The 13,616-nt window shown below is 42.4% G+C and overlaps 1 protein-coding gene across 1 annotated transcript; it reads right to left on the bottom strand.

Moving 5' to 3' along the window:
• Positions 1 to 4,707: 4,707 nt before the first annotated feature.
• Positions 4,708 to 13,408, bottom strand: LOC119659659 (gametogenetin-binding protein 2-like). The gene is made up of 5 exons (XM_038067869.1): positions 13,151 to 13,408; positions 12,449 to 13,021; positions 5,866 to 6,044; positions 5,103 to 5,787; positions 4,708 to 4,909 (listed from the first exon to the last, which is right to left on the bottom strand). Exons 1-5 carry the CDS (start codon positions 13,244 to 13,246, stop codon positions 4,733 to 4,735), a joined length of 1,710 nt encoding a protein of 569 aa, XP_037923797.1. The 5' UTR covers positions 13,247 to 13,408; the 3' UTR covers positions 4,708 to 4,732.
• Between the last annotated feature and the right edge of the window lie 208 nt (positions 13,409 to 13,616).

Genomic DNA, 13,616 nt, shown 5'->3' with positions numbered 1-13,616 from the left:
GAGGATAATCCAGCCCAGAAAGTCTATAAGGGCAATATCTATGGTAAAAAAAGAAGACGAGGCAGACCCTGCCTTAAATGAAGCGATGGCATAGGCCAGTGCGACAAACAGCTTTAAGGGATATCGAATTGGTGGACCTCGGGCAAAACCGGGATATCTGGAGTTCCTTATTAACGCAAGCCTAGACTTGATACTGGTTGTTGCGTTATTAATGATGATGATGGTCGTTTCTCAAGTTTGTAGTTTTGCGATACTAACAAACAGGTAGCTGTTTGCTCCTACCTCATATTACAATAAAAATTTAATAAATAGCATGTTATTAACATATCTTCACCATGTTATGTGAATAGCATGGTGGTCCCAAGCCCAGGTAATGGAAGAAGATTTGAGGCAAAGTACATAGTGCTATCCTCAGTAAAGCACGTGATCGGGGAAAGTGAGTAAAAAAGTAGAGGTGAACGCTCAACTCAGTCGGGATAATCCCGCCATACTCATCCCACCTAATCACAACAATTCGTCAAAAAGTTCTACACCGTCGAGCAACCGAAAGAATGACTACTGGAATGTTAGATCGCTAAACAAATCTGGGTGTCAAAGACCTACTCCAAAAGACCAGCAGGTACAAGCTCAGGGTCCTAACAGTCCGGGAAACGAATTGGAACGAAGACAACAGACCCGAGGTTTCATACAAAGTGTTAAGCTATCAAGGAAACGTGCGCGGCAAGTGATCTCAATCAGGGCATCAGCCTAGCAGAAAGTCTAAGGGGGTACACATCTCGAGGACGGTTCTGAATAGTTTTAAGTGGAGTCGAGAAGGTTTAGTCGACACGAGGGAAGTTCTTTTCAAGGAAGGAGGATCAGATGAAATTGCATTGAACATTTACGTCATCACAGTTTCGAGAAGGGCAACAGATCATGGAGCAATACTAAAAAATGCGTACGAGGGGATTGAGAAGTGTTAAGAAAGGTTGAACCGAGTCAAATCAGTGGATATACCCAATATGAAGCCGGACACTCTGAAAGCGTGATTGCGACAGTGTCTGCCGGTCTTGGATGGAGTTCAAATATGACAAACAATGGCTACCAAGAGAGTAGGAAAATGGAGCGTGAAGAGGATTCGAGAGTAGTACTTGCTGATGTTAACTGCCAACTTATTTATAGAGCACCAAGGAACCAGGGTTTCTAAATTCGACGGAAAGGGCACACAGTGTAAAGGAGAAACTACAGATGAAAAAACACCCTAAGTTCGTGGACATGAACCAAGCAAGGGGCCATAAGGACAACCAATGGAAGGTCGTCGAAGCAAAATACGAATAGCAGTCGATCCAGAATGGGACTTTGTGGTATATCAGAGGCAGGGGAAAAGGAACCAAATATGCAACGATAAAAAACAGTGCAGAAAAGTTTAGAGGGATAAGAAGCGAACCATGTAATGAGTGACAGGGAAATGTTAAGGGAGTTTAGGCAAAAATACTGCATAATTAACAGAGCCAAAGGTCCGTGTGGACGACATGGTGGATAGAGATAACCTCTGTGCATCGTTTCATCATCACACAAGCGAACGACTATACTTTATTTGAATTTCTATTTGGAATATGATTCTTTGTTTTTCGTGCTACTGTTTACTAATGTAATGTATTGTAAATAGAATTGCACAGGGCAATGTGCCGGACTGACTCACCAATGTACGGAGCCAGATAAAAGCAGCAGGATCACTCTCGAAACCATTTAACATCAACAACGGTCTAAGACAAGGGGATTCCCTATCATGTGTCCTCTTCAACCTGACCCTGGAGAAAGTGATTCGCGATACAGACGTAAATGCGAGAGGCACAATCCTCTTCAAGTCCACCCAATTACTGGCCTACGCTGATGATATTGACATCAGCAGACAGCGCGAGATCTCTGGCTGCACATTCATAAAGGCAAGACGAAATACATGGTGGCAGCGTCAGCGCCAAAAACCAAAGAACGAACAACATCGAATCGCACTGGTTAAACGAGAACAATAAAGATAGGAGACTACAACTTTGAGACGAATTTTCCATGGGTTATCTATGGTCGAAAATCACAACCGATAACAGCTTTGATGATGAAATCCGGGCACGGTTGTTGGCTGCCAACAGAGCCTATTTCAGCTTACAAAAACTGTTTCGCTCGAAAAATCGCACCATAGGGTCAAAGGTTCAAAGGTCAAAGGTTTTACTGTTCAAAACAATTCTTATGTATTCCTCCGAAACCTGGGTTTTGGCAAAAAAAATTGCGAACTCTTGGCCGCGTTCGAGAGAAGAATTTTTGGCCCCCTACATGAGGATGGACGATTTCGTAGCCTACATAAAAACAATATTTATGAGCGATACCACGACCGTCAGGTTGTGGATAAAATCCAGCCCAACAGGTTGCGGTGTATCTGTATGGATGAGGACGATCCAGCCCGGAAAGTTTATAAGGGCAATATCTATGGTAGAAAAAGAAGACGAAGCAGACCCTGCCTGAGATGAAGCGATGGCATAGGTCAGGACGCCAAACAGCTTTTAGGGATATATGGTGGATCTCGGTGCAAAATCGGGGTGTCTGGAGTTCCTTATTAAGTTAAGGCAGGCCTAGACCGGATACCGGTTGTTGCGCCGTTGATGACGATGAATGCGCCGGAGCCCTGCCAAAAGCATCCACAATTGTTCGGAGCTCTAAAGTAAGAAAGTTCTTCTGGAACATTATCTTCAACTTTTCCGGATCTAAATCACTTATAAGTCGCCACAGACAGACTGGAAAAAGAGAGCACTGCCGGCATTTAAAGCACTTTCACCTGCCAGCTCCACAGATATTTAAGACACAATCAAAATAATAAAACCGAGCAAATTGGCAGTACCTGACATTCTGGCTCAGTCAGGTTATTGAGGAGCGTAGAACACCATCCGGTAGGCAAGAAATCACGCCCATTCTAATATGAAAAAAGGTAATCCAACACACTCACAGTGCTGATCTATCCTGGTAAGAGTCCCCGCGACCAGTTGACTAGGAAATTGGTAATTACCAAGCCTCAGAGAATACTAGCATGTCCACTACAGTCAACCCGACAGGTACTTGTTCTGCCGGAAAATGAGCAAGAGTTCTTGAAAGATGGATGGCGTTAGGACATAAGCAAATTAGTCCAAGCTAGACAAATCCGTATTGGTACCTTTATCAGCAACACAATGTAACTTGGAATAGCCCTTCTAAAAGGGGGCATCGATATCCTCGCCCTGCAAAAAACATGATGTTTTCAGAAGCTGTGACATACGATTTGAATGCGGCATAGATGGCCATAAACTTCTCTACTTTGGCAGCTCATACTCTCAATACAGTCTTGGCTTTGCCATTTCTGAAAGTTTCCGCGGCGACATTACAGATGGCGAGCTATTGAAAGACTGGATGAAGCTCGTTATTATCTCAACTAATGGCACTCTTCATTTCTTTACTACATACAGGTCGACCCAATGCCGAGAAAAACGCATTCTGGCAATCACTCGACACAAAGATCTGTAACGTGCTTGCCGTCATTTCGGGTAATTTCAATTGCCATATTGGTAAAAAGGCAAACGGCAACCAATACGATGGTAAGAGCAGCGAGCCGGTTGATGATTTTGTTGGCACTCACGGCCTTATCAACAGAGGGTTTATTAAACAATACAACATCTTCCAAGATTTGATAGTGGGAATAGTAAGATGCAGGTCGACTATATTCTGATAAGACTCCATAATTTTCTCATCGTCACTGACAAATAAATCGAACCCTACGATTGTTGATAATCAAGCCACCGGTAAAACAACGTGATGAACGTAGTCCCACTGCGAACTAAATGGTGAAAATTTCGCGAGACAAGAGAAGAAACGATTCCACTCACGCAACTGCCAGACCTAACAAGCGTGCAATCATGCCAAAAATACCACCCTCAAAGCTGCCTTGACAATCTTATCAGTAGCTCCTCGTGGATAAGACGCTGGCCAATTGAAAATTACAAACATCTTTACAATACACTGGATACATGGGCCGGCAAGAAAGATCCATATCGACTTACTCAAGGAGAAACATATTAAGAAGCATCTTTTGCACTGCATGCCCGGCTTTGGGGACTTGTTGAAATAAAATCATCTGGTAAGTATTGCGAGAACACTTAGTGTTAAAGGGATTCATGCGCTTGGTTAAATTGCTCTATCGCGTCCTGAAGAGTAAATTCCCGCGTCACGGTCGCTGTTCCTCTGAAAAAACCGCCTCCGCCCGGTCCTTTATTACAGGACATCCAACGTCCAGCGCCCTACACACTACTCTATGCAAAGAAGTTTTCCTACCTTCACACAACAAATCTATCGTCGAGTAGCATGTCCAAAAGCGAAATGTTCGTTCCATGCAGCACGGTCTCCGACTGAATCTAAATGGAACAGAGTTTTTGACGCCCGACCCTAGTTAAATTGGCGGCATCACAGTCAATGGCCAGCTACCGAAGACAATGAGTGACACCTCATGGTAATGCCGACTACGACGTTGCGTTGAAACTGTTGCACAACCCGCTATGCGCAATCTGAACTCCCGCGAAGATATAGAGTTGATAGTGTGGCATTTCCGATGGTATGGACATGTAATCAGCGCCCATGGGAACAAACTAGCTAAAATCCGCCACGGAAGCATGGACATTTTGATATGATAGATGGCTATTTAGAGGGTTTACATACATATATAACGGGATTTTATTTATTAATCGTTACAATTACGTACATATGTTTTACACATTTTGTCGAAATTTTGTCTTAAATTTTCCCGCAGTTCCTCACGTAGTTGTTTGATTTTATTTTCACGATTTTTGAATTCTAACACAACTTCGTCTGGAATGTAACAGTCTGTCTCTTTTTCCTCGTCGGCTTGTAGTCCGTCCTGCAAAAGTAAAGGCATTTTATTAGTTTGTTTATCTAGTTGCGAGGTGAGACTAAGTATTGAAATTTCAATCAACATTAATGACCCATTTTCAAACCAGCTTCAAAGCTTCATTAGTAGTACCCCCAAAATGCTTTCCAGAGTGTAAATATCTCCATCTATATTGCACCAGTTCACAGTCTATGATACTCACCAACATTTGCTGAAGACTCATAGTCGAATTCTGATTTTTCACATAATGTCGGCAGTCGTGCGGTTTCTCGAAATTATTCAAATTGTACGTATCGTTGTTCAATGCCATATCTATGCCAGACTGTTGTTCGTGATTACAAAGGCCATCCGAACAGGAAACCTCCGAACCCTCTGGCGAATTCAGTAGACTTACAGTTCGTGAGTTCGTTTGAGAATTTTCAGATGCATAGCCCCCGTCTATGGATTTAGAACAAGCATTATTTGAATTCGACTTGCACGGACAGTTCAGTAAGTCATTCAGTTCGTCCTCAATCTCTACTTCGGGTTCACTCTTTGTTTCCGCTTCAAATGCATTCTCCTGATTCTTCTTGACGCTCTTCTTCTTTTTCTTCTTCAATTTCTTCTGTTCTTTTTTGTGTTCCTTGGCCTTCTCAACACGACTCATTTCCTGACATAATAATTCCAGCTTGCTGATACCCTGTTTCTGTTCAACAGCTGTATCAAAGCTGCGTGACAAAGCGTGAACGCCGACAGCGGCTAGCACTTGGCAGGCTCGCTCCTCCTCCCGTAGGCTTATGTATATCCTTCTCAAACGTTCGTAGATACACATTCCAACGCAAGTAAGCACCTCCTCCTGAGCAATTTCCAATGTTTTTGCATGCCGTTCTCGTTGTCTCATTAGATTACTGAAATATTTGTTGGCAATAAAGGAAAACGATTAGGAAAACCGATAGGATTGTCAACAACACCACATTTTCACTCACCTTCCAATAATTTCTGGTTCCGCTCTTTTGATCAAACTCTCAATAAAATCAGCCTTTGTTAACAGGTGAATATGTTTGTGCTCTCGGCATTGTTTTATATTTGAGTACAAAGCAGATACGAAGCCCTTTTCCTTGGAGCTGTTTGTGTCGTCAACTAGAAGCGTGTATGCTTTCTCAACCTGAAATATTTCAAAGATGATTTCATTGATAAAAATAACAAGTCGGGAAACCGGAACCTTGACGCTTCAGGTATAAAAGGTTTTGTGTTTCCTTTGTGAGGAGGATAACGCAGTTCTCCATTGGTTGATAGCGTTGAGTCGAGTTATTTAAATTGCTCAGTGCTATCAGCTACAGTAACCTGCCCAGAACTAAGCAAATTAAATATCTCGGGTTAATGCTATCTGCCAATGAAGAACGCGTAATGAAATTGTTCCGCGCATTAAGGTGACCTGGATGAAGTGGCATTCCACAACTGATGTTCTTTGTGACTGACGTATCAGCGAAGGTCTCAAATCTAAAATTTACCGCAATGTCGTCCGTCTGTCGCTCTCTATAGTTCTGAGTGTTGGCCAACTAAAAAGACAATGAACGGCGTTTTGCGGTAATGGAAACGAAGATATCCGCGATCGATATGGGGATGCACCGATCGTGGAGAAACCCCGAGGAAGCGTCTTCGGTGGTATGGTCACGTAATTCGCGGTAACGAGAATTCACTTACCAAGATTACTCTGAACATCGAAGTCAATGGTAAGCGACCAAAAGGGCGGCCGAAACAACGGTAGCTTGATACGCTGGATGGGCATTTAAAAACCTCGAGATCCATCCAGATCAGGCATGTGATAAAATGGCAAATGGTGAAACCGATCACGACGAGCCGACCCCGCTTGTGAACGGGACAAAGGCTGAAGAAAAATAAGAAGATGTAAAGAGCGACGAGTGCATGACAGCTCCGTGTCACATAGTTAAAAATTCCATTGCCCTCTAGTTTATAGAAAACGATTTAAATAAATCATTTGATGGAATGCCCTGTATTGAAAATAGTCAACCTCATACGCTTCAGACTCTGAGTTTAATATTATTAGCAAATGCGAAGAGTTTAACTTACAACAGATACAAAAAAAGGCTGGGAAGTGTGAACTAGAGATTATTTCTTCATTCTGGAGGTTTTCAATATCAAACCTGACAAATGGGGAAAGGTCGAAAGGATCCATGTTCTCTTATGGATTTCTTTATGAGTGAAATTTTTCGACGAGGTCACTGGTATTGCTAAGGATTTTTTTTATTTGCAGACAAAAAAAGCAACTCAACATTCTTGCATTCCAGACGTTTTTACAGTTTTTTCCTTACGGCCTATAATTTTGTCTCCTACATCGGTTACACATCAATATTGCACTTTTCGACTTATTCGAAGAGTGTTTTGAAAGTGGCTGTTCTAAGCAGAAAGCGCACATTCCAGAGTCCACATTCATATTTTACTTCCCGATGCGTCGTTGTACCTACTCGGTCAATATAAAAACAAACTGGTGTGACAGGAAAAAGCCCTAAAAACCCTTATATCTCTGACTATAAAATGAAGACCCAACATGCAAACACTTCAGGAGTCGAGAACGTCCCACACATAATATCGGAGTGTCCTGCGCTCACGCAGTGGAAATATACTATCTGGGAAATAAAAAACTCCGAGGTAGGGCTCGATCAGGTGCACCTAGTAGCTTTTTTCATTAGCCTAATGAGCAAGATAGGACTTTTCGCGTAAATGAATTTTGATAGATCATACAATAAGTCAATAGGATGCAGTTTGTACTCAGGTAGCTTAAGTATTGAGGAAGAGAGTAAGTAGCTCTCGAAATACGTATTTACTAACTATTAAAATATATTGTAGTAGGAGAAAGCTACCTAGTTTTATTTTTATAAAGACTGAAAATTAAATCAAAGTTTAGAGTCAAGTAAAACATACCTCTAAGATGTATTCAAGAATCGATACGATAAGATACTTTAGTTTTCGTTGCGCGGAAGGTCTCAACTCAATAATTTACGAGGGACCTTTGAGCTAAAGCAGGCATGTTGGGTGAAAAAAAAATTACGAAATATCACTATCTAGTCTGTATTACAATAACCCCAAAAGATTATGATTTAGGGTTTGCTCTGACTAATAGTTTGCAATTAATCTTATAATTCCAACTCTTCGCGTTTCGCTCGTTCCATAAAAAGCAAGCTACAAGTGATTGTTGCACTGAGTTCAAAAATCATCTTGAACTTACACACAAATCAGTCTACAAGTATTTATCGATGGTCTCTTTTGATACGTGAAACTTTCCATCATCCTAATCAACATGGGCCCTCGAAAGTAATAACATCATGTTGAATTGTTGCAGAGGCTAGACAAAGACTCGAGGTCCATGACCAAAATTTATAAGATTAGAAAGAATATTTCCATTAGCGCCCATCCATCTAAAATTGCGCACAATTCGCTGACCAAGAGATTCGACTCTTATTGATTAGCTCCACCGATTTTTTTTCTAGTAGCCCAGGTGTTTCGATGGCATAAAGAGTTTAAAAAGGGGCGTGAAGGCGTGGAAGACGAGGCGCGAAGTAGGAGACCAGTCCAGATGCGGACTGACGCGAATGCGCAGCGTGTGCGTGCCCTAATCCGTGAAGATCGGCGTTTAGCAGTTCGAATGTGGGCCTCGGAACCCGGTATGAACCGTGAAACTGTGAGAAAAATTTAAACTATTTTTTTATTTCGGGATGAAAAAGTTGTGCACGAAGATGTCTAAAGAACCTTTCTGAGGAGCAGAAGCAGCATCGAATGACCGTTGCAAAAGACTCTCTGGAACAAGTGAAAAACGATCCCACGCTCGTTCATCGAGTCATTACAGGCGATGAGAGCTGGTTTTTCCAATACTACCCGGAAACCAAACGCCAAAGCTCACAATGGTTATCTTCGCGCGTCTCACACCCGAAAAATGCTCGCATGAGCAAGTCGCAGGTGAAAACGATGATTATTACCTTTTTTGATAGCCGTGGAATCATCGACAAAGAATTTGTTCCACCAGGCCAAACCGTAAATCAAGTCTACTATCGCCAAGTACTCAAAAGATTCCGAAAACGAGTCAACAGGGTGCGCCCAGACATCGCTCGTAACTGGATCCTTCATCACGACAACGCGCCGTGCCACACCGCCCTCAGCGTGTCCCAGTATTTAGCCTCTTATGGGATTGCCTTGTTGCAACAGCCGCCTTATTCGCCCGATATGTCACCCTGTGACTTTTTTTTTGTTCCCTAGAACAAAATCGATGGTCAAGGGAACCCATTTGGAGTCACTTACGGACATCCAAGAGGCCGTGACAAGGGTACTCGCCGACATCCCAGTCGAAGCGAAGAGTGGAAAACGCGCTGCAATCCAGAGCCAGAGACAACTTTGAAGGAGACGGCAGTTTTTAATTTTTTTAATTTTTAAATATACGGTTTTTATGGAATCAGTCTCATTACTTAATTGTCTAACTTCGTATATTATGTGAAAAATCCACTTTCAAGTGATATTGACATTCAAAGTCTTAAATTTGCACAGAAGTGACAATTTTGACCTATTATAACTTCGTTAGTAATAGTCCGATTTCCACCAAACTTGTTGGGATCATGCTGTATAATATAGCCTACATTGCTACAACATTTCGTGGTACTAGGATGAAGGGAGGTTTTCCAGCCGATTACTAATAATTATAATAATATACTATTGTTAACTTCATTTTAACAGAGTTTATTTATTTATTTATGTAGATTATTTCGGAGCCTAGGCACCATATAGTGGCAGCTTCTTGATTTTTTGAAGTGTCCGGATAACTGAGTGGTTAGAGCACAAGGCTATCGTACGGAAGGTCGCGGTTCAAATCTCACTGGTGGCAGTGGGATTTGTATCGTGATTTGACGTCGAATACCAGTCGACTCAGCTGTCAAATCAGTGTAATAATCTCGGGCGAGCGCAATGCTGTCCACATTGTCGCCTATATGGTGCTGTAATCCTGTAGTGTACCATTACGGTCTTGAATGAAGTGCTCTAACACACTTCCAAGGCCTAGATCCAATTGGATTGTTGCGGCAACAATTGTTATTATTACTCTTGATTTTTTTGAGATTTTTCGGTTGGGTACTTTCTGAGAATGGGTCCGTTAAAGAAATCATCACTTTCAACCCCCCCACACTCCCCACTTTTCCAACGCAAGTCAAAAACAAAACGGGCTTCGGAAAGTACTAACCGAGGCCGAGAATTTACACCCTCTTTTTGCATGTATGGGGACCCCTTTAAATTCGACGTAGAATTATGTATTTCACTGTATGCGTGAGCGTTCACAGTTCCCACCTTGCCACCAAATTTATTTAATGTCAGTCGCTGCAACCGTCTCCGAGAAAAATGGCAGACAGACAGACAGACAGTAAATGGATTTTAATAAGTTTTTGTTTTACATAAATAATAATCATGCATTGAATTAAAGTTGATTTTGCTCCAACGCCCGGAAAGCGTCTGTCTTTCCGAGATTACAGGGTTCCCTCACTATGTTTGAAGCAGCAAGGGGCAAACATTTTGGTTGGAGTGGGCCGCCACAAGGAAGAAAGGAAGACAGGGGACCACTCGTTACACAAGTACCAGAATCGGCTCCTGGCTAGTACTTCCCCATCAATTTCGCGCGCGTTATTTTTTTGATTTTTGTCCCCTCTCTTATTAGGCCGTTAGGCAGTTTAGCTCCTTTGGGAATAAAATTTTCGGTGATATCAACCCGCCTGGAGACTTCATGTCTGTAATAGAGTAGTTTACATTGCGTGGGTTTAGTTTTTTGTGACTATTGAGTGAATATCTTTGAACCAAAACTCCCGGCTCTAATCTCGCCGAACTGCTAGTATCCGGGTTAGCTCCAGCACGTTCCGTCCGATTCCACATATTATCTCGCGTAATCGGTGTTCACGACTGGCAAACCTGTTAGGGTAATGTTACGTTGGCGTTATTGGCGTAGTACACTTTAACCATATCCGAAATGAGGATATCCGCGATCGGTATGGAATCGCACTGATCGTGGAAAAATTGCGAGAGAGGATCTTCGATGGTATGGTCACGTAATTCACGCTAACGAGAATTCTCTTGCCAAGATTGGTCTGATCATCGAAGTTGATGGGAAACGAGCAAAATGCCGATCAAAACAACGGTGGCCTGATATGCTGGATGGCGATTTGAAAGCCTCACGACTGCGTCCAGATCAGGCAAATTACAGAGCGAAATTGCGCAAATGACCATGAGCCGATCCTGCTTGTGAACGGAACATGGTTAAAAGAAAAAGAAGATGGTTGTCCTATTTTTAATTTAGTTTATGCCTTCGACAACGAACTACCCTACCGGAGGGCCCTTTTTGATATAAGGAAAATGACATGGTACAACGCACACAACCCTTCCGCCTACTCTTTTCATCAGTGGTGGTTATCACTCTGATAATGGCTTGTCTCTGGTTCGAAGGATTTAGTCACATTATGGACAGATTAAAAGTTAACTAGCTTCATCAAAGGTGTGATTGGCAGAATTTGCGAAAGGGAGACTCATAAACTATAAAGTTGAGTTTGCACCTCTTTAACTACGAACGCCTCGGTCACCCAGGAGGTGGCCGGCTACATAATTTACTCACAACAGGAGCCCTAGCACAATGATAAGAGTGAACACTATCTCAATACTGTCGGCGGAACTAATAATTCTCTGGCAAGCTATTAAAGTATTCAACGAGAAAAACGTCAGCGAAATTGTAATAATTACAGATTCATTGCATACCTGCAAAGCACTCCTAAACAAACTAGTAAATTACTTAGTGCATACATGATGAGATGGGAGCACAAACGGAGCTACACTGACAAAGCCCATGAAGCTGACAAGATTGTCCTGGTCAATGGGAAATTAGTGAAGATTCTCCCACAAGTTCCAACGCCTTATGTGTAGCACGAAACCGAACACAAATAGAATGGATTGAGGAATGCAAAAGGATCTTATCAACCAAAGGAAAATACCTAGCAAAAGTCGATAACGAGAGTTATCGCAAGCCCGGGGACTTGGCTCCACAGCGAACGTGAAGAACGTAAATATTAAGACAAATTAGCTATTGCAAGACGAGAATCGCGGGCACAGATTCGACGGATTATAGCTGCGCCCAGGAAATAGTTGAACAATTTTTGCTGCAATACACTCTCAAATCTTATTGACAAACACAAAGGGAGAGCAATGATTGAAATTTAGTTTTCGTCCGTCTTCGTCTTTTCCTGAAATTTTGTATTGAATGATTGTGCTCCAAATACATATAAGAGAAACACGTGAAGAAATCCCATTTTGGAATGAAACGTAAGGAGAAAAGATCGATTCACGTTAGTTTCATAGGAAATAGCCTGCCGTGGTCAGAGGCAAATCGGTGCTTCACTTTTAGCTTGCCGGAGTCCAAACACAACAAATATACTTCTTTTATCAGCCTGGGTAACAACGAGTTCCACGAAATGATAAAAAGGCTACCCTTAAACTGTTCCACCATCAAATTGGAATCAAGAAAAACGCACTTACCTTTGTCCTGCAATCCTGACAGAATTTATGTTTCCTCAGATAATTTTCCAGAATCTCCAGCAGTTCCTTCGTTTCTATCACAGACAACTCCTCGCGACAGCGCTGCTTCATCGAGCCCCAAATCTCTCTCCACGTCTCGGAGAACGGCCTTGATCGAAACGAGTCGAGCGAGTGCAAAGTGCATCTGGAATTTTTCTTGTTCTTCGTCTGGTTATCGAGGAGAGCACTTAGCGTGCTGTTGTGCCTTCGTAACAATGTACAAACGAATCTGGGTACTTTCATCTTGTCCTCCGCTATCGTCAGAATTCCATTCGTTTTGATCACGAGGGGGTCGAGCGTGTGATGGCCGGACAGCATCAATTGGTAAAACAATCTTTCCACGCTCCTGCGACACCCCACACACTGCACCGTCTGACTTATGATGGGGATCAGGTCGGCGCTCTTCACTTCCAAAGAGGTCTTCAACTCGTCCGGCGATAGAATATTGTATTTACGTGTGAATTCGTCCAGCTCCTTACCCCGAGCTGGCGGGTTGTCAATTGCCAAACCTTTGCTGTTCAGGTCCATTAACATCTGCGAATATCTTGAATGTATACTAGGTCCTAAATTCAACCGCGCAGAAATTCCATATGCACTGCTTTCATATCTAGCCGGTGCAATACGAAAATTCGCAACGGTAACGAGAAAAACTTGTGAAATTACCATCAAATCATGTCCCGCTATTATGGGAAGTTGCCTTCGTGCAAGAGTCACGTACGGAATTTCTTCGGATCGATAATAGTTCGTTAAACGAGCCATATCTTACATTAATGTTCGAACTTGCTGCTTTACGTTTCTGTTCTTAAATCGATGTAAATTTACTCATAAACCGATATTTTTGCCAATATGTCAACACGTCGTCCAACAATGACAGCACATCCAAAACTTGCCACCATTAAACTTATTCGGGCCGACGAGTTTCAATGTCGAGACTCGATTTCGCTTGATCAACGGGTGCGTTCTGAATATGCATGGTGGATGAAGTGATTCATATTTTGGTAGATAGTTTGCAGCGGTTGCGCAATATGGTAGATTGAAATTTTAAGGTACTCAATTGATAAGGACGATAAGCGATGCGGCTAAGATTCTGTTATCAGGGGCAAGGGATTATTTGCTTTTATCTCAATAC

Source organism: Hermetia illucens, chromosome 6, assembly GCF_905115235.1.
Source record: "Hermetia illucens chromosome 6, iHerIll2.2.curated.20191125, whole genome shotgun sequence".
NCBI classification, from domain to species: Eukaryota; Metazoa; Arthropoda; class Insecta; order Diptera; family Stratiomyidae; genus Hermetia; species Hermetia illucens.
This window is presented reverse-complemented; position numbering and strand designations above follow the sequence as displayed.

Bases quoted from the DNA above. Each gene is read 5' to 3' on its own strand.
- LOC119659659 (XM_038067869.1), bottom strand. From the start codon at position 13,246: ATGGCTCGTTTAACGAACTATTATCGATCCGAAGAAATTCCGTACGTG. The intron at 5,788-5,865 runs GTGAGTGAAAAT...CAAATATTTCAG, and splicing joins GAACCAGAAATTATTGGAAG to TAATCTAATGAGACAACGAG. The intron at 4,910-5,102 runs GTGAGTATCATA...TTACTTTTGCAG, and splicing joins TGAGTCTTCAGCAAATGTTG to GACGGACTACAAGCCGACGA.